At 38.7% G+C, this 26,167-nt stretch overlaps 2 protein-coding genes across 2 annotated transcripts in view; both read right to left on the bottom strand.

The window, feature by feature from the left end:
- Positions 1-1,949: 1,949 nt before the first annotated feature.
- On the bottom strand, positions 1,950-4,989 carry LOC115483774 (protein hsr-9-like). The gene is made up of 3 exons (XM_030226017.1): positions 3,273-4,989; positions 2,799-3,052; positions 1,950-2,122 (listed from the first exon to the last, which is right to left on the bottom strand). Exons 1-3 carry the CDS (start codon positions 4,901-4,903, stop codon positions 1,950-1,952), a joined length of 2,058 nt encoding a protein of 685 aa, XP_030081877.1. The 5' UTR covers positions 4,904-4,989.
- A 5-nt stretch (positions 4,990-4,994) lies between these two features.
- LOC115483773 (nesprin-1-like) overlaps positions 4,995-26,167 on the bottom strand; it is a gene marked incomplete at both ends in the record, with an annotated part of 36,624 nt that continues 15,451 nt past the window's right edge. The window contains 6 exon segments of the mRNA XM_030226016.1: positions 4,995-8,699; positions 11,840-12,100; positions 12,168-12,380; positions 12,465-13,434; positions 21,653-21,804; positions 23,460-23,765. Coding sequence (XP_030081876.1) covers positions 4,995-8,699; positions 11,840-12,100; positions 12,168-12,380; positions 12,465-13,434; positions 21,653-21,804; positions 23,460-23,765 — 5,607 coding nt within the window.

The following is a 26,167-nucleotide window of genomic DNA, read 5'->3' as shown; positions in this document are numbered from 1 at the left end:
CGGTTCTTCTGGGAGAGTTGCCTCGCTAACATTTTCAGTTACAGTAGTAGTTGATGTGACTGTTACTGTTGTCTTTGTATCTTCTGAAACCGGAAGACTCAACAACCTTCTCGGGCTCACAACTGTCTTTGTAATTGTTGTTGTAACAGGTTCAGCAACTGGCGCTTTCTCAACTGGAACTTCCTCAACTGGAACTTCCTTTGTTGGTTCTTCCTCGTCATCAGAGAAAAGTCATTGGTTCATCCAGAACGTCCATCCAAGTGCTACTCGAATCATCTACAGGCAGTCCAGCATATGCTGGTTTCTCGGCTCTTCAGGTTTTCTTATCTGCTTCAACCTTCTTGGGATCTTCTGGGAGAGTTGTCTCGCTAACAGTTTCAGTTTACAGTGGTAGTAGTTGTCACTGTTACGGATGTCTTCTCGACTGGAAGTTTCTGTATTGGTTCTTCTTGTATATTCTTGCGCTCCTCTGGTTTCTTTCGATTTCCACATTCAGTGGTATTTTCACTGTTTCAGATTCGCTGACTGCTTCCACAATTGTAGTATTTGTTTCAGCGTTAGCCTCCAATGGCTTGATATCTACCACTTGTGGTGCTTCAGAATCGTGAAGAATTACTGCGAGAAGATTTTCAGCTCGACGTTGATCAGAAGTATTATACTTGGGAACCTCGTAGTTATAACGGAAGGCCTTTCATCCTTGACTTCTGTGATATTGTTCAATTTGAGTTTTGTTGTCCTCCACAGTTTGTTTTTTAACTACGTCAGTTTTCAACGATCAAGGGCGACTCAACAGGGTGTTTCTGCTCTATCGGTATTTCTTCAGGTTTAGTTTTGGCAATGTTGTATTTACCCTCAGCAGTATTATATGAACGGATGTCGTATGTTGGAATTTCAAATACCCTCTCTGTTGTTGTGGGAGTCTGCTCTTCAGGGCTAGAGATGGATTTTGTTGTTTCAATTTCAAGTGAAGGAGTCTCAACAGGAGAATCATCGGAGTGTTTGTAATTAAATGTTCCGCGACAGCTGGTTGCTGTTCCTCGACTGGTGTTGAAGATATTTCCGGAGATTGCTTGGCATTGATTATGTGATAATAACCTTCAGCAGTTTCAAATGAAGACATGTCGTATTTGGGAATTTCATATATCTTATCTTTTACAGTGGGAAGTTGCTTGGGATGTTCAGGGGAAGCAACAACTAAAGTTTTCTGTTATTACAGAGCTTACCGTACTTACAACCGGTAAAGGTTTCTGCAGATAACGAAGGTAATGGAGTTTCGACAGACGTGGGCTTCGAATTGATTTTGTGATAATCGCTCTCAGCAATATTGAATTGAGATAAATTGTATTTGGGAATTTCATAAATTTTATCAGCTGGGCAAATAGTTGGAATATTAGTGATATTTAAAGTGCTTACCGTGTTAACCACAAATGCCTTCAGCAGTTAATGCGCTTGGCTTGGCAGGAACAATTTGATTAGCAATATTAGTAGGGTCGGGGAGTAACTGAATTTCACATGGAATATCAATTTGCGTTTCTACTTGAGTTTTAGAAGGAATTTCTGGCGTTGCTTGCATTTTTTCACGGTATAGTATATCAGCCTTGGCATGCTCAATGATCTTTGCTTTTGAAATCAATGATATATCTTGAGAAAGATTCTGCACTAAGTTCCCTAGAACCAGTCGGGTGAAGGAATTGGGATGAAAGATGGAGATGGTTTTTCATCTGCAATAGGTATTTTAATTGTTTCATTACCTTTACTTTCTTCAACAAGCACCTGAATTGTCTCTTGCTTAATGAACTCTTCGGGGATTGCTGGCCGCTTTTTCTTATCTTTTTTGGATAGTTTCTTTTGAATATCTTCGAATAGTTTCTGCTCCTCTGGACTTAAGTCAGACGGGGGTTCACTACTCTTGTCTACAACCTCTGTCTTAGCAACCTGTTCTATTGACTCTACCTTAGGAATTTGCTCTTCTTTTGATGTTTCAATGAATCTGTTTCTACTACTTCTGGTTTGGATTCGGCGAACTCAATCATGGAAGTCTCGCTAGTTTCGGCGGTTTTCTGCAGGGACTCTAGGTTTTCGGTAACAGTCTCGGTCACGCGAAGACTAACCTCCGGAAAATCTAGATGCATTTTCACGATAGGAGTCTTCAGTTTCTCTTCATGAGTGATGAGAGAAATTTTCTGTACAGTGCCTGGTGGATAGGCTCCGTCAATGCCTTCTCCAACGAAAAGGACATTGTGCCATCTTCGGTTTCGAAGCTACGTTGACGGGTCGTTGTAAGGATTGTATTTTTGGTAGTTGTCGTTGTAGTAGTGGCAATGCGGCTTGACTCGTTCAGAGCCCCGTTCGTCGAAGTATATTCTGTGCTGACAGTCGGTAGTTCAGTTGTCTCAATATCTACAACCTTTACGCCAGATTTGCCTGTCGTATCCCTAATGCCCAACTCAATATTGACACCAACATTAGCAAATTTACTTTCAGTGCTAGATGTGACAACAGGTGGAGCTGAATCCAGCCTCGAGGACACAATGGGACTAGTTGATCTATGATCGGGCATTTCAATACTAGATGTGACTATAACATCGCTAGGTGTGTCGCTTTCGGTCAGTACTATGCGTCCGTCATTTGTTATGCGCTTAGTTATGCGCATTGTACGAATTGTTGTTGTTTAATGATGGCCCCATCGATTTGACTAGATGTGGTTGAGGCTTCACTTGGTAATTCCGATATAGTTGGAGACGCTTCTCGCACAGTGATTGGTTCGCTTATTGTGCTGCTTTCTGTTGTTGTCTCACCATCTTCGTTCAATTTCTTTACAATTTTCGTCGTACGCACGGTTGTTGTTTTGGTTACACCACCAGCCACTTCACTTGTTGGCTCAACAGCATCTGGAGTTGGCTCATCAGGCGTTTGGGTTTCCTGAACTTCACTAACGCTCTGTTTATCAACATTTTGGGCAACTTTCTTGACAATTTTTGTAGTTCTTGTAATTGTTGTCTTAACCACATCATTGCTAATGTTGGCATCGTAGGGTTCAGCAACGATGTCGCTAGTAATGTCAACAGTTTGTTTAGGTTCATCTTGAACTGGAGCAACAAGTTCCTGAGTAGCAACCTGAATATCGACACTCGCCTTAGGCACAGCTTCTATTGGAGTTTCCTTTTGTTTTTCCTGTTTTTTCGATTTGCGCGTCTTCTTCTCGGGTACAGGTTCTGCAGTCTGCTTTTCCGAGGCTATGAAATCCAGCGTAGTTGACTTTATATTCCTACTTTCCGGCACCTCTGTAGTTTTTTGGCGTTATCAACAGCAGATCTGCAACCTGTTGCGGCTCGGCAACTGCAGGAATCTCTGCACTCTCAACGACAGCCTTTGTTGTTCGCGTGGTTGTAGTCTTTGTAATGCCTTCGCTGTTCGACTCCGTGGTTACCGATTCAGCTACTATTGGAGCATCCTGTAGGATGGTTTCAACTGTCTCCAGGGCAGGTTCTGAAGCACTACTGTGTTCGCTTATGGTTTCCGAGTCCTGGGTAATTTTCTTTATTATTTTAGTAGTACGAACAATTGTTGTTTTCAAAACAGAACCATCTTCAGTTTGTGATACATCAACATCCGATTTCTTTTCAGGTGTACTCTCCACTTCGGTAATAGCTTCAGGCACGAGTTCCTTTTCTGGTTCGGCTTTGGCATTTTTAATCGTACGAATAGTCGTCGTTTTGGTTGTCTTAACTACACCCTCATCGCTGACCTCGCGACTGTTCATTTCAGATTTCTCGACTTTGGGTTCTTCGGCAGCTTCTTCGGCTAGTTCATAGGAATCCAACGAAGCTACATCCGAATGGATCGATGTGGACATGTCCTGGCTGTCTTGTTGGTTTATCTTTTTCACAATCTTAGTTGTACGAATGACTGTGGTTTTGATTAGACTGCCATCGTCGCTGATAACAGATCCATCGGATGACTGAGTTTGTTTCTCGTCTGTTGTAATTGCACTTGTTGTATTCAGGGGCTCTGTGGTTTCTAGTTGTGATTGTGGCTCAGTTATTTCGACCACGTTTTGTGAAATGGGACTGTCTGTTTTTGGTTTGATTTCTTCGCTTTCGGATTTCTTGTGCTTCTTCTTGTCCTTTCTGGTCGGCTTTTGTGGTTTCTTTTCGGGCTCGACCTTAACAGTTTCTGTGACAATAACTGTATCTTCATCCTTTTTGTCCTTACGCAATGGCTTTTGCGGTTCGGGTTCAAGCACTTGCTCAGCTTTGTCCACAATTTCCTCGACTGCAATTTGTGCTGCACCAATTATGTCTGCTTGAGATTCGGCTGGTTCATCCAGAGCCGTAACATTCCTGGAAGTAAGCACTGTAGTCGGCAGCAATGTTATATCGCGCTCCACCTCGGGCTCATCCTCATATACTTCCTCCACAATTTCTTCGCCATCGGCGGTGATGCGTTTGAGTATACGCTTTGTCTTAGTTATTGTAGTTTTTGTAATTGAGCCGCCCTGCACAACAGTTGTATCCAGAGTTGAGCTTAGTCCGGGCATGATGATGCTGCCGGGCACAGAACTTGTCGTTTCAACTGAAGGCAAATCAAATTGCTCCACAGATATATTCTCTTCGGGTAAGTCATCGATGACATCTTCCTCTACAATTTCCTCTCTACCATCGATAATACGCTTAACAATGCGCTTGGTAATATGTTTCGTTATGGTCCTGGTAGTAATTGTAGTTGTGCCGCTTTCTGTAGAAATCGTGTTGGTCGACGTTGTTACTACTGGCTGGCTTTCCAGTAAGGTTTCATTCGTATCGATCCTTGATACTGTTGTAGGCTCAGATACTTGAGAAAGGCTTTCCACAAGTGGTTCAACATTATTCGATTTTTCTGTCTGAACTGTGGGTTGCACCATGACTAATTCCTCTGTAACCTTTGGCGACTGTTCATCCTTCTTCACTTGAACAGGTTCAATTGCAGGCTCAACCAATTTTTCAACGATTTTTTTCTGTCACAGCTTCGATAACTGGCTGAATTTTGATATTTGTAATTTCCACAATTGGTGCGCTTTCCGTCTGCTTGCTAACTGCTACGACAGGTTCCACTATGTTCTGCGTGACAGTTGTTGTTTCCACAATTTTCGATTTCTTTTTATCCTTTTTAGGAGCAGGCTCTACCACTGCTATAGTTTCAGTTGTTTTAATTATTTCTTCTACAGCAGGCGTTTGATCAGCTTCAGCAGATTTAGGGATTTCTTGAACAGGCTCAATTTTTTTCTCCGAAGCTTTCTTTTTATCCTTTTTAGTCGGAGCAGAAACAGCTGGAGTTTGTTCAGCTGCAGGCGTCACGGTTACAGTTTCAACAGATTTAGTGACTTCAACAACAGGTTGAACTATTTTCTCAGATGTCTCAATAATAGCTGCCTTCTTATCCTTTTTGACTGTAGCAGTTGCAGTTTCTACAACAGGTTCAACCTTTTTAGTTGGCTCTGAAACAGTTGTCACAACAAGTTCGATTTCAGCTGGCTTAGTAATTTCTTCAACTGGCTTAATCAGCTTTTCAGCAGTCGTAGTGGTTGTAGTTTCCACAATAGTTGTTGTCTTCTTCCTATCCTTTTTGGTTGAAGCAGAAGTAACCGATGATGGATCAGCAATGGGTGCGACTGTAATAGTTTCTGCAGGCTTTATTATTTCTTCGACCGGCTCAACTTGCTTTGCAGAAGACGAAGTGATCGTTTTCTTCTCATCTAATTTCGAGGGTGCTGTGGGCTCTGCTTCATGTGGTTTGATGACTTCCTTAACAGGATCAACCTGCTTCTTCGATACAGTTACAGTTTCTACCTTTTCAGCTTTGGTTTTCTTTTTGTCTTTCCTTGATGGAGCCTTAACAGTGGGCGTAACTTCAACTGCCGCAATTGTTTCCGGTTTTGTTACTTTAACGATTGGTTCCACTGTTTTTGAAGTAATTTCCGTTGTTTCAACAACAATCGTTGGCTTCTGCTTGTCCTTCTTGGTTTGCTCTACAATAGTTTCTTCGTAGCTGCTATCTCTCATCTGCTTGACAATTTCACTAACCGGCTTAGCCGTCTTCTTGCTGGTGATTGTCGTTTCCACTGGTTGTTTTTCCTCCTGCAGTGGCTCAACATTCTTTTTGTCCGAGAACTCCTCTGAAAGATGTTTGCTCTTCTTAGACTTCCTTGGTTTCGGCTCAGGCTTGTGCATCTCTTCGACTAGGACTACCTTTGGTGCACTCTCAACATGGCCGATCGAGGCGCCATTTGTCTCTGGAGACTTATGCTTTCTGCTAGCTTTTGGCTCTTTCCTATTGCTCACTTTGATGGGCAATGGTTCCGGCTGCTGTTCATGTCGCTGCCGTTTAGGCCTCGGTATCCTTGCTTCAATGGTGTCATCGGACTTTTCTGTCCACCTGCCTTGCTGGCCCTTGGACGTAGTAGTGCTTAACGTCGTATGCTTTGTAGTTGTTGTTGTCGTTGTTGTTGTTGCATGCTCAGCATTGCGGATTTGCGACATGGCTGCCGCGACACGTACTGGAATATGTTGCTGTTGACTGGATGGCTGGAAAACTGGATGTGCTGATCTATGCTGTTGGCCAAATAGCACTTCGGCATAGGTGCTGCCAGCACTGGGATCTTGTTGCTGATAGACATTCTTGTTGGGCTGCTGCACTTGGGGACGAACGACAACTGTATCTGTGTCCTTCCTTTGTGCTATCACAGTTGGCTGTATCGGTTGTGAGCTAATTGTCTCCTCCACAAATGTCGTAATTACGTTTTGCTGTGGTTGTGGTTGCGGTTGTGGTTGTGGTTGTGGTTGTGGTTGCTGCTGAGTTTGTGGCTGAGGCACCTCAATGGGTATGGTCTCAATAGCATCGACATCAAACTGACCAAAAGTAATGTCGGGACGTGGTTCATTCATTTCAAACTCTTGCGGCTCCACTGGTCGCAGCATTTGCACATGTTCCTCAATAAATACCTGCTGTGGCGCTGGCACCTGTTCATGAGCTGTTTGCGGCAATACAACTGTTGCCTGTATTTGCTGTGTGCTCGTTGTTAGAGGCTCGGCACTCTGTTGCACCATCGATGCGAGCGTTGTCACCACACGGTCGAGCACGCTATTGCCTGTTGTAGACGTCGTTGTTGGAATTGCCTCCGCTCGGTATGGCTCAAGCAGATAAGTTTGATTTACAATCTCCGACTGATAGACGGGTACCTCCGTATTAACATCCGTTAGCTGCTGCTGGGGCTGTTGGCTATACTCCTGTGCGTACTCCTGCGGCTGTTGGGCATAATAGATTTGTGAGGATTCCGTAGTATATACCGTCGGATAAGTCTCAGCCTGCGCGACAGGCTGATAATAGCCCGTCAGCAGCTGGTACTGCGTTGTCGTCGGCTGCACAGCCACAGGCTGGTATTGTATGGGATATTGCATCTGCATGATTTGATCGTAATAGTTTTGTGGCACTGCCTGCTGCTCCCCGTTTGAGCCCGCCACATAGCCCCACTGGCCGCTGTCGGCCACATTCTCATACATGGTCTGATAGAGTTGTGGATCCGGTTGCAAATAGGTGGCGGTAATCTCCTCCGCACTCATGGGCACTTCATAGCCGGGTAACTGCGAATGCTTCTGCTCTAGCTGCGGTTGACCATAGCCCAAGTCGGCACTAGTCTCGCCCATGAACTGCTGATGCTGTTCCGGCTTGGTATGTGGCACATAAATATTTGCCGCTGCCCCACTGGCATCTACCACATCCTGTATGGTTAGATCTGTATGCGGCTGGGCCGCTTGCCTAGCCAACTCTTCGGCCTTTAGACGTTCCAGCTCCATGCCACGCAAAACTTCGGCATACGATGTCGAACCCGGCACCCACATGGGGCTACGCGAACGCGCGCGATCTTCTTGCGGCAGATAGAGATGTTGGTATTGCTGCTGCTGTTGCTGATGTTGCTGTTGCTGTTGGTGTTGGGTGCTATCCACCTGCACTGTGCTTTGTGGTTCGCGTCTGCGTCGGGGTGAACGTGCACGACGTTCGGGACGCGATGGCTGCAATTTCTTACCCGCATTCGAACGCTGCTGACTGCGCTCCATTTCGATAAACTGACTGTTGGGATTGCTGCTACTGCTAGGAACTTGTTGATCTAATGTGGATGAGCTGCTAGACGCTTCCACTCGGGAATTGCTGATGGTTGTCTCTTCATAGTCGGCGTTAGGAGTACTGCTGCTGGGTGGTGTAACACGGTGTTTGCGCTGATAGAGCACAGTGGTTAATGGTTCCGAATTCGTTTCCTCAACCTCCTGCGTGCGTACGTTTGTTGTCAATGTGGTTCTTGTTGTTGTTGTCGTTGTTGTGATTGTATCGCGCTGGTTTAGGTTCGTTTGTGCCTGTGGCTGTTGCTGTGGTTGTTGTTGTTGTTCATGATGGTGTTGGCTACTTGTCGTTATTGTTGTCTGGGTCGTGGTCGTGTCGGGAGTTTCTTGAATTTCTTGTCGGGGGATCGTCGCCGTTTCATTACCGCTTACCGGACTCGCATGTCCTAATAACACTTCAGCATAGGTTAGACCTACTGCCGTTGGCTTCATAAGCAACGAGACAGTCGATGAAGTGGTTACCACTGAATGTGGATCCAGAGCATAGGATTGGGCGGCGGTTGCGTCGTAGCTTTGCTGCATGCCATCGATTGATTCTCGCATTGCCTATGCGTTCAGGTAACGATCGATATATAGAGAGAGTGTGTGTGTTGGGAGAGAGAAAGAGATTGGGGGAAGATTTGCCAAAAAACGGTTAGCTTTCATTTGTTTGAAAGATCATGGGCCTAACAGCTACCTAAATCAACTGTCTAAGACTGGGTTCAGCTAATTAAATAAATACTCTTTGTGGGGGTTTTCATTTTAAAAATAATATATAATTTAATAAATTTTTTTTTTTTTTTTTGTAAATTTTCTTAAGCTGTGGGTCATGTATGTTGTATATATATGTATGTATGCATATATATATATATATATTACGGCTGATCTGACATGTTTAGCTGTTGCCACTGCCAAATTGGGAGATTGTTGCAGTGGCAGCTGTAAACATGACACGCCGCGGTGGCTGCTTAACATTTGCTTGGTTTTCAATTTCATTTCATTTCTTTGGCGAACTAGTTCTAGTATATGTATGTAGTATACATCGGTGTATATATATATATATAGTTATGACTTATAAGTAATGTCTGCCATAGCTGTGCGGCATCTCTAAATCTCTAGCTTAGCATCGTCCGGCGTGCCGCGATGTATTAACAATTTGATGCGCTCATTACGTGCGGTTATTTTCGAATGCAAGTTTTTGACACGTTCACGACATGCCTATATAGATTTATATATATATATATATATGTTTGGGGGTGATATTGTTTATGCGTATGGTGCATTGTTTAAGAGAGAGAGAAGAGACAGAGAGAGAAATGTTTGGCGAAGAAGAATTACAATAAGGTCAGCATTTAATCGTAATTTTGATATATTTTGTAGGCAGCGAGCATAAATACGCCATAAGATAAAGCAACCATATACCAGGTGTGTATATATTATATATATATATATATTTTATTTGTAGAAGTACGCAATACCCATGTGTGTATGTATGTGTGATGTGTGTGTTGTGTGTTACGTTGAGGATATATAGCAGCAGCATCGAGAGGAGTTTGTTGGGTTAGTCACAAATTATGTTTAGTTTTAGCAAATAGCACAAGAGGCAAGCGAGCAAAGCCCAAGAACCGGTTTGGTTATAGATTGAAGCATGTTTATCAAATATTAGTAAGAACAATTCAATTAATGTTTAATTAATGTAGTGTGTTTTGAAAATTTAATTGATTTTTTTCAGCGCAACGACACCAGATTTTTATATTCAATAAGAATGTACCAAGAGAAGAGATAAAAAGAAAAACAAATTGTCAAAAAAAAAATAAAATATATAATTTAAATTAAAACCGTAACCATACTTTGTAACTAAAACTGAGAGCGCTATTACGGTACAAGAGAGAGATAGAGAGAGAGAGAGAGAGATAGCTGTGACTTCGAGCGGCTTAATGTGAGAATGTTTGCCCGGCCATAAAGCTACTAATTTAATAAATAAATAAAATAAAAAATAAAAAAAATGATTAAAAAATAAAAAATTATCTAAGCTTTAAGCGTAATGTGTTTCGTTCACTGTGCCACGAAATGTGATGTGATGTGATGTAAAGTGATTTATTGTGATGTGACTTGATTCGATTTCAAATGTTATGAGTGTCGTCATATTGAGTTTCAACTGTACGTGGTGATTAGGTGAATGGTAAATAAGTTCTCATAGCTTGAGTTGCCCCAAAAAGTATTTAGCTACTGTCAATAAAAGATAAAACCCAAAAAGTTTCTTTTTTTCAGAATTTTTGAAAAATTGTTTTAAAAATTTTAGAAAATTGTTTTTAAATTTTAGAATTTGTTTTAAAATTGACTTTATAATTTGCCACTTACCGCCAACACTGCAATTCGCAATGTAAACTTAAAACGAAATTTATTTAAAACTAATATAAACTATGCTCTATCTATATATATATATATATATCTATATCTATAAATATATATATGACTATATAAACTTTTTTTTCTGTTGTGTGTGAAATAAATTTGAGGCAATAATCTGGCATTGCTTAAAATAGCTGTCTGAATAATGGGCTGGAGAAAGAATTTTTAGCATTTCGAAAATATGTTTTCTATATTAAATCTTTTTTTGGGCTACCCCCGGCTAACAAGAACTTATTTGAGTATTTCTTTACGGCACGTGACAATGAATCGAAAACGGAATTGAATTTGTTTTACAGACACAACAAATGTTTCGGTTTTTTTTTTCTTTTTGTGACAAGGCAGACATAACAATGATGGGCATCAAGAGTATTTATGTATATATAGTATGCATGATATGGTATAAGAGCGAGCATGGCATATATATACTATATGGGTACGAGATGATCATTTGTGCCACAGAACAAGGCGAATGAGTTTTTCGATGTTGGATGAGCTGCACGGTTGGTATGACATGATTTTGTTGTTGCCTTTCGCAAATTATAAGAACATAAGAGAGCACAAAAATGAATAATGTAAGTGTGCGTGTGTGTGTGTGTATGAGAAATGAATGGCATAAATCGAATTCGAAAATAATAAAAACTTAAGAAAATTTTTGTTCTCTACATAAATTTAATGCCGCATAAAAACAGAAAATAGAAAATTTAATGCGCACTTGAAAATTAAAAACAAAAGAAAATGAAAATGAAAAAAGGCAAATTAAAACAAAAAAAAAAAAATAATGAATTTAAATATGGATAAATTAATATAGAACTAAATACGCAGCCACCGTGCAACTTTGGTTTTCTTTTTCCGGACCTACCCGCACAATATTTCATCTTTTTGTTTTGGGTTTATTAAAGTTTTATTGAAAATTGAACTTGATCTATTTTGGGGTTACTTGAGGGTTAATAACTTTTGGGCCAACAAACTGGTTGTTCTGTCAACTGTTGCATAGCACAAAATCAAAAAAGTATAGAATCGTTCAATATATTTATAAAAATAATTAGCATGATTATGATGGAGAAAGAAAGGGCATACTGGATCGATAAAATCGGGACATATTCGTACACAGCTTAGCTTAACAGTTGCTGTTATTTACGAGCGCTACTAGAGAGCTATATATGGATAGATAGATATATCGAGTTGTTCCTAGACTGAGAGTTAAGTTCCTGGCTTTGGCTAGCTGATTTGCTAACTGCTCTGATTGGGCTCTACACATAAGAAAACAGTTCGAGATGCGCTTGGACAGTACGTACCTGTTGCTCGGCTAATGCGCGCTCACGATCGTGCGGCAAGTACGTGGGCGCCATGACCAGACGCAGCTGCTGCTCCTCCTGTATAATACGCTGCCGGAGCGTTTGCATTTGCTGTTGATAGACATCGATTTGGGCCAGCGTCTGCTCGAGACTCTGTGACTTGGTCTTCACCAGTTCACCGAGACCGTCGAGCACGCGCACCAAATCGTCAACATTTTCGCTAAGGCGTGGATCACCGCCCATGCCATTGCGGAAGTGTACCTAAAAGGCAGAAGGGTGGAGCATGGAAATGCATACCGGATTAGCTATGCCAGCTACCCCCACTTACCTCCAGTTTTTCAATAGACAATCTCAGTTTAGTTTTTTGCACATTTATGTCGGCCAGAGTCTTTTCACAGTAGCCCAGCTGATCGCGCAGCGGCTTCTTTTGCTGTGGCGATGAGTCCAAGGTCTGTTTGGTCTTCTCGTGCCAGGCACGTATGTCCTTGATCTTGCGCTCACATTGATCCCACTCTTCGCAGGCCTCCTGCAGCAGCGAGTTCTGTTGCGGATGACAGAAAGGGGAGACAAAAGAAACGAAAATTGAAAAATATTCTAGGTTAGGTTGTACTCCTATCCGCTTTACCCTCTCCAGCAGCACTGCTTCCACGGCTATCTTCGCATCCTCGGCCTGCTGCAGTTTGTCCTTGAGATCGCCCACGGTTGTCACTTGACCAATGTGCTCCAGTTCCTTGTCCATTTCGCTCAAATGCTTCACAATCGGTTTAATACTCTTCACAGCCGTCACATAGTCATTCAGCTTGGATCGCGCCTCGGGCAGTGTGCGCAGCTCGATCGTTTGATCAATGAAGGTACGCTTATCAGCCACCCAGGACATGACAATCTGGTACAGATTCATGAAACGCGTCCAGGCATCCAGACTGTCGCCGACGGCCTGCTTCTTCTCATCCAGCCAGCCGCGCACCTGCGCCAGCTGTGCCGCCAACTGATCAATGGTCGATTGCACCAGCGTCTTCTCCTCGCTGTTGCGACAATTCTCAATGATCAGCTGGCCATTGGTCTTGACCAGGGTGAAGCGTTCATAGATGGCACCGATTTCGTGATTGATGCGCTGCAGCAGCTCCTTCATCTGTGTCGGCTCCAGTGTGCGCTCCTGCACCTGCACCTCGGCCTGCAGCAGCCAGCGCTGAATCTCATCGACGCCGGCCAAATAGTCCGTGCGTACGGTCTTGGCGCGCTTGAAATCCTTCTCTTTGGTCTCCATAGTTACCTGCACGCGTTCCGCTAGCAGTTCAAGTGCGGTAAACTCCTGGGCAATATCACTGGGCAATTGATTCTGTTTGTTTTGATAGAGCGCTTGGGTTTGCGCGACAAGCGCGCGACTCTCCTCGCCGGCCTGTTGCACCTGGCTATTGAGTTTGATGAGGGCCTGTTCCGTTTGGACGATATGCTCGTCGTAGACGTGCACGGACTGAAGCTGTTCGTGTAGTGCGTTCAATTTGTCCTGCAGCTGTGAGATGCGGCGGAACACTTGCTCGATCTCCTCGAGATCCCTGCTAACCTGTTGGTCCTTATCGCGTAGCGTATCGTTCAATCTGCAATGAAACCAAAAGAGAGCAGAACCGAGAAGAAACGTTTGCCCGGGGCGTATTAGTCAATGACGTATCTAAAATATAGCTGCCTATAATATAGATATAGTATGTAAACAGTTTGCAAGTATCTGTCTGCCTGTCTGTGTGTGTGAAAAACCACGCGGTTCGTCTTTTCCTCTAGAATAGAACGCGTGCTGCACACAATATAGAGAAAATTATATATATTTAATATATATCTTCTATAGCTATATATATTTGATATATATTATAGAAAAGTTCTTTCAGCGAAATGGCTGAAGTTGTTCAGAATTGTATAGATCTCGCTCTTTATGTGTATCCACTGGGCTCTGGGAGCTGTTGGCCTCGAGGCGTTTGCGAAGATTTCCGTGAAAATGAATGCTGCCGTTTGACTACAAGAGAGTTTTCTAAATGAATGGCGATGTCGAACATTTTGACTAGCCACGGCACGATTTCAAAATCGAATTCGAATTCGAATTCGGATTCGAATTATATTTTTCTTGTATATTCGGCAAATGCCTTGAACTGCTTTTCTTTCAAGAGAGCGAAGCGTGTCTACGCGCTGCCGCTCACATTTTCGAAAAGTTTTTATTTTGTTTAAACATTTCGTGTGCCTTTTAAATTTGCTATTATTATTATTATTGTTATTTATGCTGTACACGTTGCGGCGCGGCCTGCTTAACGGCTGCGCTTATTTTTATGCAGACATTTATATTTTTAAACATATTTATTATGTCGATCTATTCGCAGGCCGAGCAAAACTTGGTCAACGCCAACCAAACTGCAGCTGACGTCATCTGGCAATGCGTGCATTTCAAATGACTCAGAGCAATCTCTATTTGCCTTTTACTTTACTTTACAGTTGTTGTTTAATTTGCTTTTATTCCAGATCTTAATGCTCCCATTACTCATACGCCGCGTGGGCGCTAAATGAAGCCAACAAGTGTTTCGCCTCTGCCTCAGACAAGCAGCCAGCACTTGAAGGCAGCAATTAGCATTAGCAAAGAGTCGTGAGTGCACGAACATTTTTATGGCTATGCGTTGAAGGACGCCGTCGCCTGCTGCCCTTTACAGCAACAACAACAACAACTATTGAAACGGAAGAGCAATGCGCCTTGAGGAGGCCAAGTCAATACATTTGGCTTGCAGCCAACTGAGGCTGAACCCACATTTTCGAAAACAGTTTTTAGCGCATCAATTGTAAAAGCACAAAAAAAACGAAAGTTTTATGATGAGCACGACTAGTAAATACCCAGTAGAAAGAAACTGAGCTAAGTAAGTGTAGCAAAGCAAGGGCAAAAATGTTTTAAAATGAAACAAATGAAATCATAAATAAGACATTAATAGCTCAACTAGATAAAAAGTAAACTATTTCGAAAAGCTCTCGAAACTGTCGATTTCAGAGCAGAAAATTGTTTAGATAATATAAAAAAATATAATTTAAGGAAAAAGCCATCAAAGCTTTTTCTTTGTAATGGAAAATCGCACAAAAAGAATGAAAATAAATAAAAAAAAACCCTTGAGATTTTTTGACAAAATCTAATCTGAGGTAATCTAGAAATTCTCATTTTTTTAAACAACTTTTTCTATTACCCGTTGAATATGCCTAAAATTCTACTAAAGTGCTCTCATCATCATCATCTCATAAATATTAATTTAAAATTCTCATTTAACATAAAAACTAATTTCCAACAGTAACAAATTGTAAGCAACAACAGCTGCCTATAAAGCCCACAACCTATGAAAAACTAATTTTCGCTCAATAAATTTTTGCACATTTCAATTTTCTATTAGTCCAGAAAACTTAAATCCTTTGACATAAACAAACATAAATATTATTTAAGACTTTAGCATAGTTTGCCACTGGCAACAGGGTATATGAAGCATGCAAATAATTTCAGCCTTAAATAACACAATAAAAATTCTTGCAGATTAATTTTTGTTTTCTTTTCAGGTTTTTTTTTCTGCAGCTATTTCGAGCAGCGATTTGCCATTTTACTACTATACAAATTAACGTATTAAATTTAGTGGATATTTTGAATTGAAATGGCCAAGAATGTGAGAAATGCGAGCGAAACTAAGTGAAAAGCGAAAGCCACAGGGAGACGCGTGTGCTTTTAAAAATACATATATGTTTGTTTGCAGCAGACGAAAATAAAACGTTGAACATTAGTTTGATCAATTATTGTAATTAAATGTCTGTCGATAAGCATTTTGAGCGCCTTTTGGTTGAGGTTGGCTATTTTTGATACGACGACGACGACGGCGACGTCATCGATTCAAATCAGAGACACGCGTCGCTAAGCAAAACTCTTTTCAATAAAGACAACAACAATGAACAACGAGCGGCGAACAACAACAGACAACAACACCTGACGACCTCGCTAAAAGACCGGACCCGAGGCCCGAACCCAACAGCCGGCTAGAAATTGAGGCTGTTTTTTGCATAAACCGAACGACTCGGACTTTTTAGCCGGCCTCGATGACTTAATCATGCCACACGACGCGGCAGGCAGTGCGAAATGAAGTTAAGTTAAGCTAACTTGTGTTTAATAAACATTCACCTTTTGCTTTTGACGACGTCGTTTTGGAGAGTGCGTGTTAGCAATTAGCATTCGCCTCTTTCTCTTGCTCTAGCTCTAGCTGCTGTCTTTTATTTGACTTTATTATTTTCTTCGTTTGCCAGTTGTTTAGCGACAACAATCGCACCTCCTGACTGGGGAGGCAGACGTGTGCTGAACAATTGTTAACTGCTTTTTCTTATTCTTCAACTGTTTAATTCGTTTGTTTCTTTTGCTTGAAACTTGAATTTCTTGCGAAATTCAGCAGCTAAAAACTTGACGCTCTTCAAATTGCGTATACGCCTGGTAATCCACAAAGCGGCGTTTGAGCAAGTGCAGTGCATGAAACGAAAAAGATATTACGTATAGTATTTCAAATTGTTTAACTGCGCGCCTTAACGGTGCTTTCGAGACCGCTGCACAGTTATGCGAATTAAATACTTTACTGGTTTCTCTTTGGGCTGTTGCTTCTTCGTGTGTGTGTGTGTTTGCTGCTTCTATTTCTACTGCTTCCTAATTAAATTGTATTTTATTTGTTTTAAAAATATGCGTCTATATATATATTTTGATATATATATATTTTTTTTATTATGCTCGTGCGGTCGCTTCTTCGTATTTAGTTTCCAGCCATCCAGTTATAGAGAAAACACGTCCGCTTGCAACTAACTCTAAATAAAAACTAAAATAATTCTCAGCGCACAAAAATTGCCAAAATGTTTCAGCGTCGCGACGTCTCAGTCGACGTTCGTGCGAACGATCGGCGTTAACAGCGGGAATGCGAGACGGAAATAAAAGAACAAAAACTGTTGCTACCGATAACTCACCACGGTCTCTCACACACACACAAACAAGCAGGCGCACGCATTGAAGAGAGAGAGAGAGGGAGTGGGGAAAGAGAACAGCACCAGCAACACTTAACAATTTGTATATTGAATATGCGCTTGGCATTGAAATTGCGGCGAACGGCAAAAGTTTGCCTCACTCATTAGCAAGCCAAAAAATTCGCCGCTGATTTCAGCTGCCAAATATGCCGCACGTAGCCTTAATGCAAAAATCCCGCAAAAAAAATAAACATAAATGCAATTTAAATATAATAAACATATATATATATACATACATATATACTTGTTATGTATGTATATATTGCATGTTTAGCAGTCGAAATGATAAGGCAATAACAAATCATTTTTGCCGGTTTCGATAAGAGGGCAGCAAAAAATGCCGGCACCTCAAAGAGCTGAGAGACAACAAATGGCAACGGAACAGAATGGCATTGGAACAGCACGGCACAGCAGCGCGTGAGTTAACAGCGCACTGTTAAAACAGAAAAAAACGACATAAAATAAAATAAAAATAAATTTATAATTACGCGATTACCTCATTTGGGCAACGTTTTCGCGTTATTGTTGTAGTTTGATTGTGTGTGTCTCTCTCTCTATCTCCCGCTTTGTTTTGTGTGAAATGACAAATTGACAATGCAAATATGCCTTGTTTTTTTTTTAAATTGTCAGTTGTATTTTGATTTCATTTATTATTTTTTAATGCAGCGCAAAATAATCTATTTTTGCATATTTTTTTTATAATTTACATTTGTATTTATTTTTTTAAATAATTTGTATTTTCAACGATGAAGTCAGCAATTCTGCGATTTCCGTCTTGTTTACATTTATTACTTTATTTTTGCCCTGAGGCTTGTTTTTATTTATTTATTTTTTTATATATTATTTTTGCAGCTTTTTTTTGTATACTCTAGAGCAAAGTCTTTTATGCAACAACAAATTAGGTTGTCAATAATTTTAATTAAAAAAACAATGTTTTATCTGAGTGATATTAAAACAGTGAGTGATAAATAAAATCGTACGCATAGGGAAAATGTATGCAGAGTCAAAATAAACACGATTTATATTTATGGATACATGTGGATAAAATTTAAGACTAAAATTTACTTAATTTTTTTTTAATTTGCCTCGATTTCTGGTAAATGACTTTATTAAATAGTTATATTATATTATTATATTATAATATTATTCAGGTCTTATACTGATATTATGTTATATATTTTTATATCAACTTTGTTTTGCTTTTTCTTTTTGACCAATCGATAGAGCTCAAAAATGATTTAAAAATCCACAAATAATTATAAACAAATAGATAATAATCTTGCCTGGAAATACACAAGAATATCTTTTAAGTGCTCAAGAATTACGCAACTTTTTAAGTATTTTTAATTTTTCTGTTTTTTTCGCGTTGATTAGATTTTTGCATGTTCGCCAGCCGAAAAGTAAATCTCAAGTACAAATGCAACGCAATTTGCGTCGCAGTTAAGGAACATAGATATAATATAGATATAGTATAGATATATATTTATATATATAATTGTCGATGAGCAAACTTTCGGGCATTAGATCATTTTTTGTTGGGCTTCGAATGATGATGCTGATGATGATGGCATTGTCAATTTATTTGAGGCACAAAATATATGACGAAGTGAGAAATTATTTAAATAGGAAAATGCAAATTGGGCAACAAAAGAAGTATTGCTAGAGAGACTTCAAAGAAACAGAGTGAGAGCTGATATAGAAGCTTAACAGAGAAACTAGATATAGAGAATAGAACAAATAGAGATAAAGTGTAGATGCTTTACAGAGAGACAAGAGAAGGAGTAGAGAACAACAGAGAAGTAAAGCGGGAGACAAAGAGTATAGAGAGTATAGAAACTAGAGTTTCTAGATAGTGTATAGAGAAACAGCGAGGAAGAGGTATACAATGTAAAAATATAAGAAAAAGTTCAACGTTTACAAATGCCTTCAATATTTGCCTCGTCATAACTGAAGTTCGTTCAAAATATGATACGTGAGAGCTGTTTCAATGTTTACTTTATGGCTAATTTTAGATGTAATTATCTAAAAGTGCTGAGTTGAGTAAATATTTTAGTTCAGGTCAAAAGCTGAACAGAAATGTGACTAACTGTAAATAAAACGTGAATTTCTATAACTCATTTACAAAATACATACAAAAATATCTTTAGAAATTTTAAAAGTTATTTTTATATATATCTTATAGATCTAATCACATTAAAGTGCATTAGAATAATTGCATAACAGCTGTTGACTAACAGCTATTAAAGTTAATGCTAGTGTTACAATTGCCTAAGTGAATGACTAACAGCTGTTGGCTAACAGACACATTAGGCTTAATGTTAATGCAAATGTTAATTGCAGCGCCCTGCAGCTGTCAAGCAAATGTAACTTAATGGACAAGTGTTGTCATGAGGCTTTCAATAGTTTTCCCAATTATTAAAGTGACCAAAAACGTTTGAAAACAAACAAGATATTCATCGAAAACATTGTGCTGGCCACAGTAAATATTATCTATCTGCGATCTAATTCCATATGGCATACGTCACAAAAAAACTATTATTGTTATTCGGTAAGAGATTTGGTTAAGCACATGGGGAAATGAAGAAAGGAAATTAACAGCTGCTGCTCTCGTTTTTCATGAAAGCCAACGGCAGCCGGATGAAAGAAAAATGTGTATAAAAATAAAATAAAAAACAAAAAAACAGAAAATATACACGGAAAATATATACTTCTTATAGATAAACACACATGTGTTGGGTGAAAATTTGTGTCAGTGCTGCATTAAGAAAGGCCGCGGCATGTTTTTCTTTTTTCTTTTTTGTCTTTTTCGATTTTCTTATTTTTATCATTATTTTCTTTAAATTTTTTTGTTCTTTGCTTTGCTTGCCAAGCAAAATGTTTACGTGATCAACGACCACACGCACACATAGCACTGTTAAGTCGAATCGTGGTGAATTTCTCTGCTGTTAAAGTGCCAAATGTTGCGCTGTTAGCAGCGTGTTGCCAATATTCGTGTGTGTGTAGCAAAGCCAATTGACAAATTGGCAGCGTTTTTTATATTGTTTTTTATTTTGCTTTGTGTCAAGCGCCATTCAAAAGAATTTCCGCAAAAATAGAAATAAAAACGAACAAGTTTTTTTGTTAAAAATCTTATCAACAAGGCGTATACTATATGGAATGTAGAGCATTTGCTATGCTTCAGTTAACAGTGCCAACAGAGACCCTTCCGAATAGAAGTTTTATATGATTTCGAGAAATCTCTGAGTCACAAACTGTAGCGCATATTGTGAACTACCTGAGCGAATCTTTTATAATTATGATTATAAAATTTATGGCGTCAACGCTTTGTCTATTATCGTAAAAGTCTAAGATAAGGCGTCAACACTTTGGCACAGTTAACCGTTATCAGCTATCAGTGGGCATGCCCCGTCTGTTGGTATGGCCCATTAAGGGGTGGGTAAACAGACTTTTGACCAGGCACTGTCTAATGTGCAATGCGAGTGTCTTTTCTTTTAATTTCTTTTCTTTTTCAAAATGTAATGATCCACAATTCTCAAGAACTTGACTTTAATGCTACCACAGAAAACTTGGCTTATGTAAGTGCCATGTCTCGAGCTACAAACCGAGCGTAACCACTGCCCTGACGTCAGAGAGAGCCGGAGGTATTCAGAGAGAGAAAGAGCGTGAGGGGGAGGCGGAGGTAGAGAGAGCGAGAGCGAGCGATTGTTGTGCATGAAATTTCGAGGGCTTTGCGGCTCAGCGAGCCGAAAACAAAAAAAACAAACTGAAAACAACTGAAAACTGATGTCACAGACTGCCATATAAACCAAAAGTTGTCCACGAATCATATTGCTGTTCCTCAATATAGCCAACTACCTATCTCTATGCGCGCGAGTCTGTGGAACCAGTTTAAATGCTGTGAAATAGGTATGAAAACAACTAGTTAATTTAGTCACAATAAATTAACATTAAACGCAAATCAATTATAGAACGAAATGTTTTTATGCAGCGAAATCGAATTCGATTTCGATTTCGAACACGATTTTCAATTCGGTTTCCGGCGTTGAAATTTCGATTGGAATTGAATAAACGTCACGGCCTATTAGTTCTATTGTTGCTATAAGTTTACAAATAAATAAAATTAAATAATAAATAAGGAAAAGTATGGCACTTATTGCCAATATATAATATAGATACATTGTATATACCATATATATTTGTTTATAGTCATAGTTCAAATTGAATTCTTATATTTAAAGTAAACAGTTTTTCACGTATTTATCGATCATTGATTTATCGATTGAACTTTAACTAAAGTCATAGCATTAAGTACATATTTTTCTTTCATGAAATTCAACTTTCGAATCAGACTCAAATCAGATTCACTACATTAGATTATTTTAGGTTTGTTTGACACTTGTTGACAGATTTATCGATCATTGGTACGTCGAACTTCAACGAAGCTGTTGTTTATATTTAACTATAAAGGTAAAGTTACCTAATGTCAACTATTTTTTATTATGAAGTTAAATTTGAATCTTTAATCTAAGACATTATAATCACTTTATTATCACTAAAACTCAACTACCTGCCATATAAGCTATTCAGTAAAGACTTCAAGATAGTTGAATGAAACTCAACATTTTTTCACAATAATTTCCACCCCTTTGCCACTTATTTCTTAGACAGATAGCTTGCAACTGTATATAGACATAAGCCAACTATAATAATAATCTATTATATATATATGTCTATATATTTAGTAAAGTTTCCTGTACTCACTTTGCTTGCTGTTCAACTAACTTATCCACTTTGGCCTGTATGGCCTCCGCCGAGGGTTTGTGTACTTCCCCAAGGAATGTGAGGATGGATTTTGAGAGCGTTTCGATTTCTTTATGTGATGATTTAAGTTCATTTGATTCTTCACGCAGTTCCTAAACAGCCAGAAAAAAATAATAATAAATTCTAATTAGTAGAACAAACACAGGCAGAAAACTACAAATTTGTATTTTTGTTTCGTTTTTTCTTCATTCTTTTCTGCTTCGTTCGATCAAACACAAACAAAACAAATGTACGCTACGTTTTAATTCAATTCCAGTTTATAAGCTTAAAAAACGAAGGTTAACACCATAAAAAATAAAAGACAAAAAAAAAACATAAAATATTTGCGGCAAGCTCGAAAAACGGAAAAAAATTGAAATAAAACAAGTAAAAAAATCCATAAAAAGAAAACAAAAAGTTAATTTTTTTTATGGATTTGTTTAACTGGGTAACGCAACTAATTTTTTTTTGCATTTGCTATACACAGTAAATAAGGAGATATATATGAGAACAGCATTAATGAATTGTATTGGATGGCAGTGTGAAGGTTTTACGACTTGATAATACTATAGAATTAATTGAAATGTAGTTGGAATTCTCAGTATTTTCGTAAGCTAAAAAGTTGCTAATTGACTTGTTTTGCTGAAGAATTTTAATATTTATAACACGCAACGTGATTATAATCTATGAGAATTTAATTAAATAAAAGTTAAAACATTAAATTTCAATTTAAATTAAATTAGATTTCTTTACTTTTACTTTAAATTTTCCTATTACAATCCTAAAAAAAAAATTAGACTAAAAAATTTATATAATTTTGTTTTGATTCTTCGATTTAGATTGTAAAAAAGGCAATGAAATAATATATTTATTGCAAACATTTTATTTTTTATTTATTATGTTAAATTTATTGTTAATTTAACTCTTCTTGTTCATTAATCAATTTATATGCCATATTTAAACTTGTTGCCTCAAATCTTTAGCTTTAAATAAACCTTAGCTATTTTTAGCATTAAAATGATAAGTTTTACATTTTTACTGATTTTTTCGCTCTTAACACAAACAAAATATAAAAGCAAAAATAGTAATCTGTAGCCATGAAGTCATGCAAAGAAAATCAAATAAAAAAACTCAGATTGTTGATAACAAAAACAAAAACAAAACAAAAATGCTGCTAAATGCTATAGTAGCAGTTGTATAATGGGACAATAGAAAAAATATTTAGCTAGAAGCTGTGACTAGAAAAAAGCAAAAAACACAAAAATAAGCCAAAAGAAACTGAAAGTTACAAATTAAACTTTTGTTTTTAGCTTTTACATAGTCAATCATTAACAGTTCGGACAGCTGTCGAAGAGAGGGTAAGGAGAGGGACAGTGAGAGCCAAAGCCGTGCTTTTAGTAAGAGAGCGCGCAAGCTCTCTGTACATAGGCTGCATGTGACCATGAACTTGCCAAAAGTATATGTATGTAAACATGTATATGGGGGAACATAGTGTGCGTGTGTATATAAAGTCTGACATTAGCAAAACATTTGCGGCATGCCTACAGCCGTTAGGGGAGGGGCCCAACTAAATGAATGAATGAATATACACACACACGCAGCATACATACATACATACATATATATGTATATGTATGCATGCGCACGTAGTAGCAATAATAAATCAATTAAGTTTGTGAGCTCATATATTAACAACAGTTTATACATATGTATGTATGTATGTGTGCGTGTGTGTGTTCATTTAAGCTTCTGTAAAGGTTAATCTCACCTGAATGGCATTCTTTGTATCTTCCAAATGACGTCGCGACCTTACAGTTGGGTCGACATTGCGGAACTTATCCTCCAAGCGACCTAATGCCTTCTCCCAGCCGTGCAGACCGTTCTCAAAGCTATCCCAATGCTCGGCCAACTGTTGCAGCTTATCCTTTCTCTGCTCCAGGCTATGCACCAGGTCCTGCCAATCACGATTTAGCCCTGAGTTCTGCTGCTCAATCAACTGGCGATTGCGGGCGTCCGCTTGCCGTATAAGAGATTGCGCTTGCTGATTCACTAGCGAGAGGTCGCTGTTTTGGCTCTGTAACGATGTCGACGACAACAATGACAACAAGCAATAACAATCATAACAACCATAAAACAGTAATATAGAGATATAATTAATAACAGCTATAGTAAACTGCCATTCAGAGAACAGTTTACTTCAACAATAGATATACGTTTCGATATTTTTTTTATCACAATTTTGATTAGCGGCACTGCTCGATTGATTGGATTTGCACAATGTAAAGCGATTTATTAATAGAAATTATTTCGAGTATATAAGTAAAATATATATATATACAACTATATACACATAAATGTGTATATTTAAATATCTATATATGCAAGTATAAAGCTACCTAAGTACTGTGTGTGTGTATGTAGGTGCGTGTAGATTGCCTATTGTTTTTTTTTTTCATTCAAATATTTTGAGTTGTAACTGTATCGCCGACTGCGGTTTCACTTCGATTTCATTTGCTTCTTTGGCATTTCGTCGCCTCAACTTTGACATATATATATATATATATTTATATATAAATGTGTGTGTGTGAGTGCATGTGGCACAATCTTCTTCTTACTTCATTCTTTCACAATATGGAAAGTTAAGTACGCTCTTAATTTCTCACCTAGACACACGCGTTTGTATCTGCAGCAGCACTTTGAAAGTATCTTTCTATATATATGTATATATACATAAATATATATGTGTGTATTTAATGTATTTCTGTTTGTTGATGACGTTAGCTTTAAATTCGCCTGTTTCTTCTCTCTTTCTGTCTCTCTCTTTCAATTTGCGCTTTTCAAGCACATGGCATATTTTATTAGAACGTTCGAATATAACAAAGCTGCGCACAAAAATAACACTATTTTTTTTTTGTTTTTGTATTTTGCTTTTGATTTTTATTGCTCTTGCTTTGTCGCTATTTCTTCACTTTATAAGCCGCATAAAAAATGTAGACAACCGCACAGTTAAACGTCTCAACTAGAAGTGAATTTCATATAAAAATTATACGGCATTTGCCCAAGCACGAGTTAGAACCAACTTAAGAGAACGCGCGTGCAACTTGTCTCAAGAGCATCGCTCTGGCTGAGGGAAAGAGAGCGAATTGCGACTGTGCTTAGTCGCAAATATAAAACGTCGAATGAACACGTTTACATGTGCACATGCCGTTGAGCTGACAGCGGACAGCGGACAGTGCAAGAGAGAGGCGTGGGCAGTTTCGAGCAATAATTTACTCTTGACTGCGTCACACTTGCTCACCAATACACATACGCTATCATATACCATATACCATCGCCATTGGCTTTGCTATAAGCCGGCATGCCAACAACAACAAAACGGCTGTCCACTGAGAGCGCTGAGAGTTGAAGTGCGCTCTTAAAGCTCGCTCAGTGTTTGGCACAAAAACAAAAAAAAGCTGCTGCTGCTAAACATGTGTTTGTTGATGCCAAACAACGTGGTTGCCAAAAGGGCTGGGCAGAGAGCGTAGAACAATATGAAATTAAAAATGTTGAGCTTTAAATGCTTAAAAAATATATTTTTTTTTGTTTATTTCTTAAGTAAGCCTACGAGACTACTAGACTGTATCAATTAAAATTTGGAATTTTTTTTAACTCAAATTTATTATGCCATTTGCGGAGCCCTCACGAAAAACTAGTTTATTCCTTCTCTGTATTCGCTGATGATGTCATGAGCTACACTCAAACAGCTGGCCTTAAGCATACCTATACATATGCATATATGTATGTATTTATGTTGAAACATTTTGTGTCTGAGCATCGGGCTAGATGTTTGACAGTCGTTGATAAGCTGAACAAGTGCAGGTTAAAAGATTAACTCATTAATAAGTTCTCAAGGTGAAAGACGGAGACATAATGAAAGTAAACAACTATTTTAAATGTGACCTCATATAAGAGAGTTGAACCACACAAGAGAGCTTTAGCTCAAAGAGAGCGAACAGTGAGTGCAGCTGAAGTTTATTGGTTTTGCCGGCCGGCAAATCGTATGCGGCCGCGAAGCTAGCACTCAGCGCGAAAGTCATCTGCAGATACATTCTCTTACATGCGTTGCAGATACAAATTCTTGTTTTGCAGTTTTATGAAAGATGTTTCGTTGTGTCACACTTAAAACAGGTCTTCGCTTGCCATGTACATACGTACATAAATACGTATATATATTTATATGTGTGTGTATAAATACAATAAAAGGTTTTTAAGACACTTAACATAATCCGATTGTTTGCCAAGGCTTTCTGATTCACTACCTATGGATGCTAAGCAATAAAAATAATAGCACCACAGTGACATAGTATTGAGCAAAACTTTCGATTGATTAAGAATTTCTTTGCATAAGAAAAAGGAAATTATATAAAGAAAGAGAAAATCATAAAAGGAAAGGAAATAAATTTATAATTTTAGTTATAATTTAATTTTTCTTAT

This window comes from Drosophila hydei, unplaced genomic scaffold (assembly GCF_003285905.1).
Source record: "Drosophila hydei strain 15085-1641.00,03,60 unplaced genomic scaffold, DhydRS2 tig00000036-arrow-arrow-pilon, whole genome shotgun sequence".
NCBI classification, from domain to species: Eukaryota; Metazoa; Arthropoda; class Insecta; order Diptera; family Drosophilidae; genus Drosophila; species Drosophila hydei.
The sequence above is the reverse complement of the archived record's forward strand: the minus strand, read 5'-3'. Positions and strand labels throughout refer to the sequence as shown.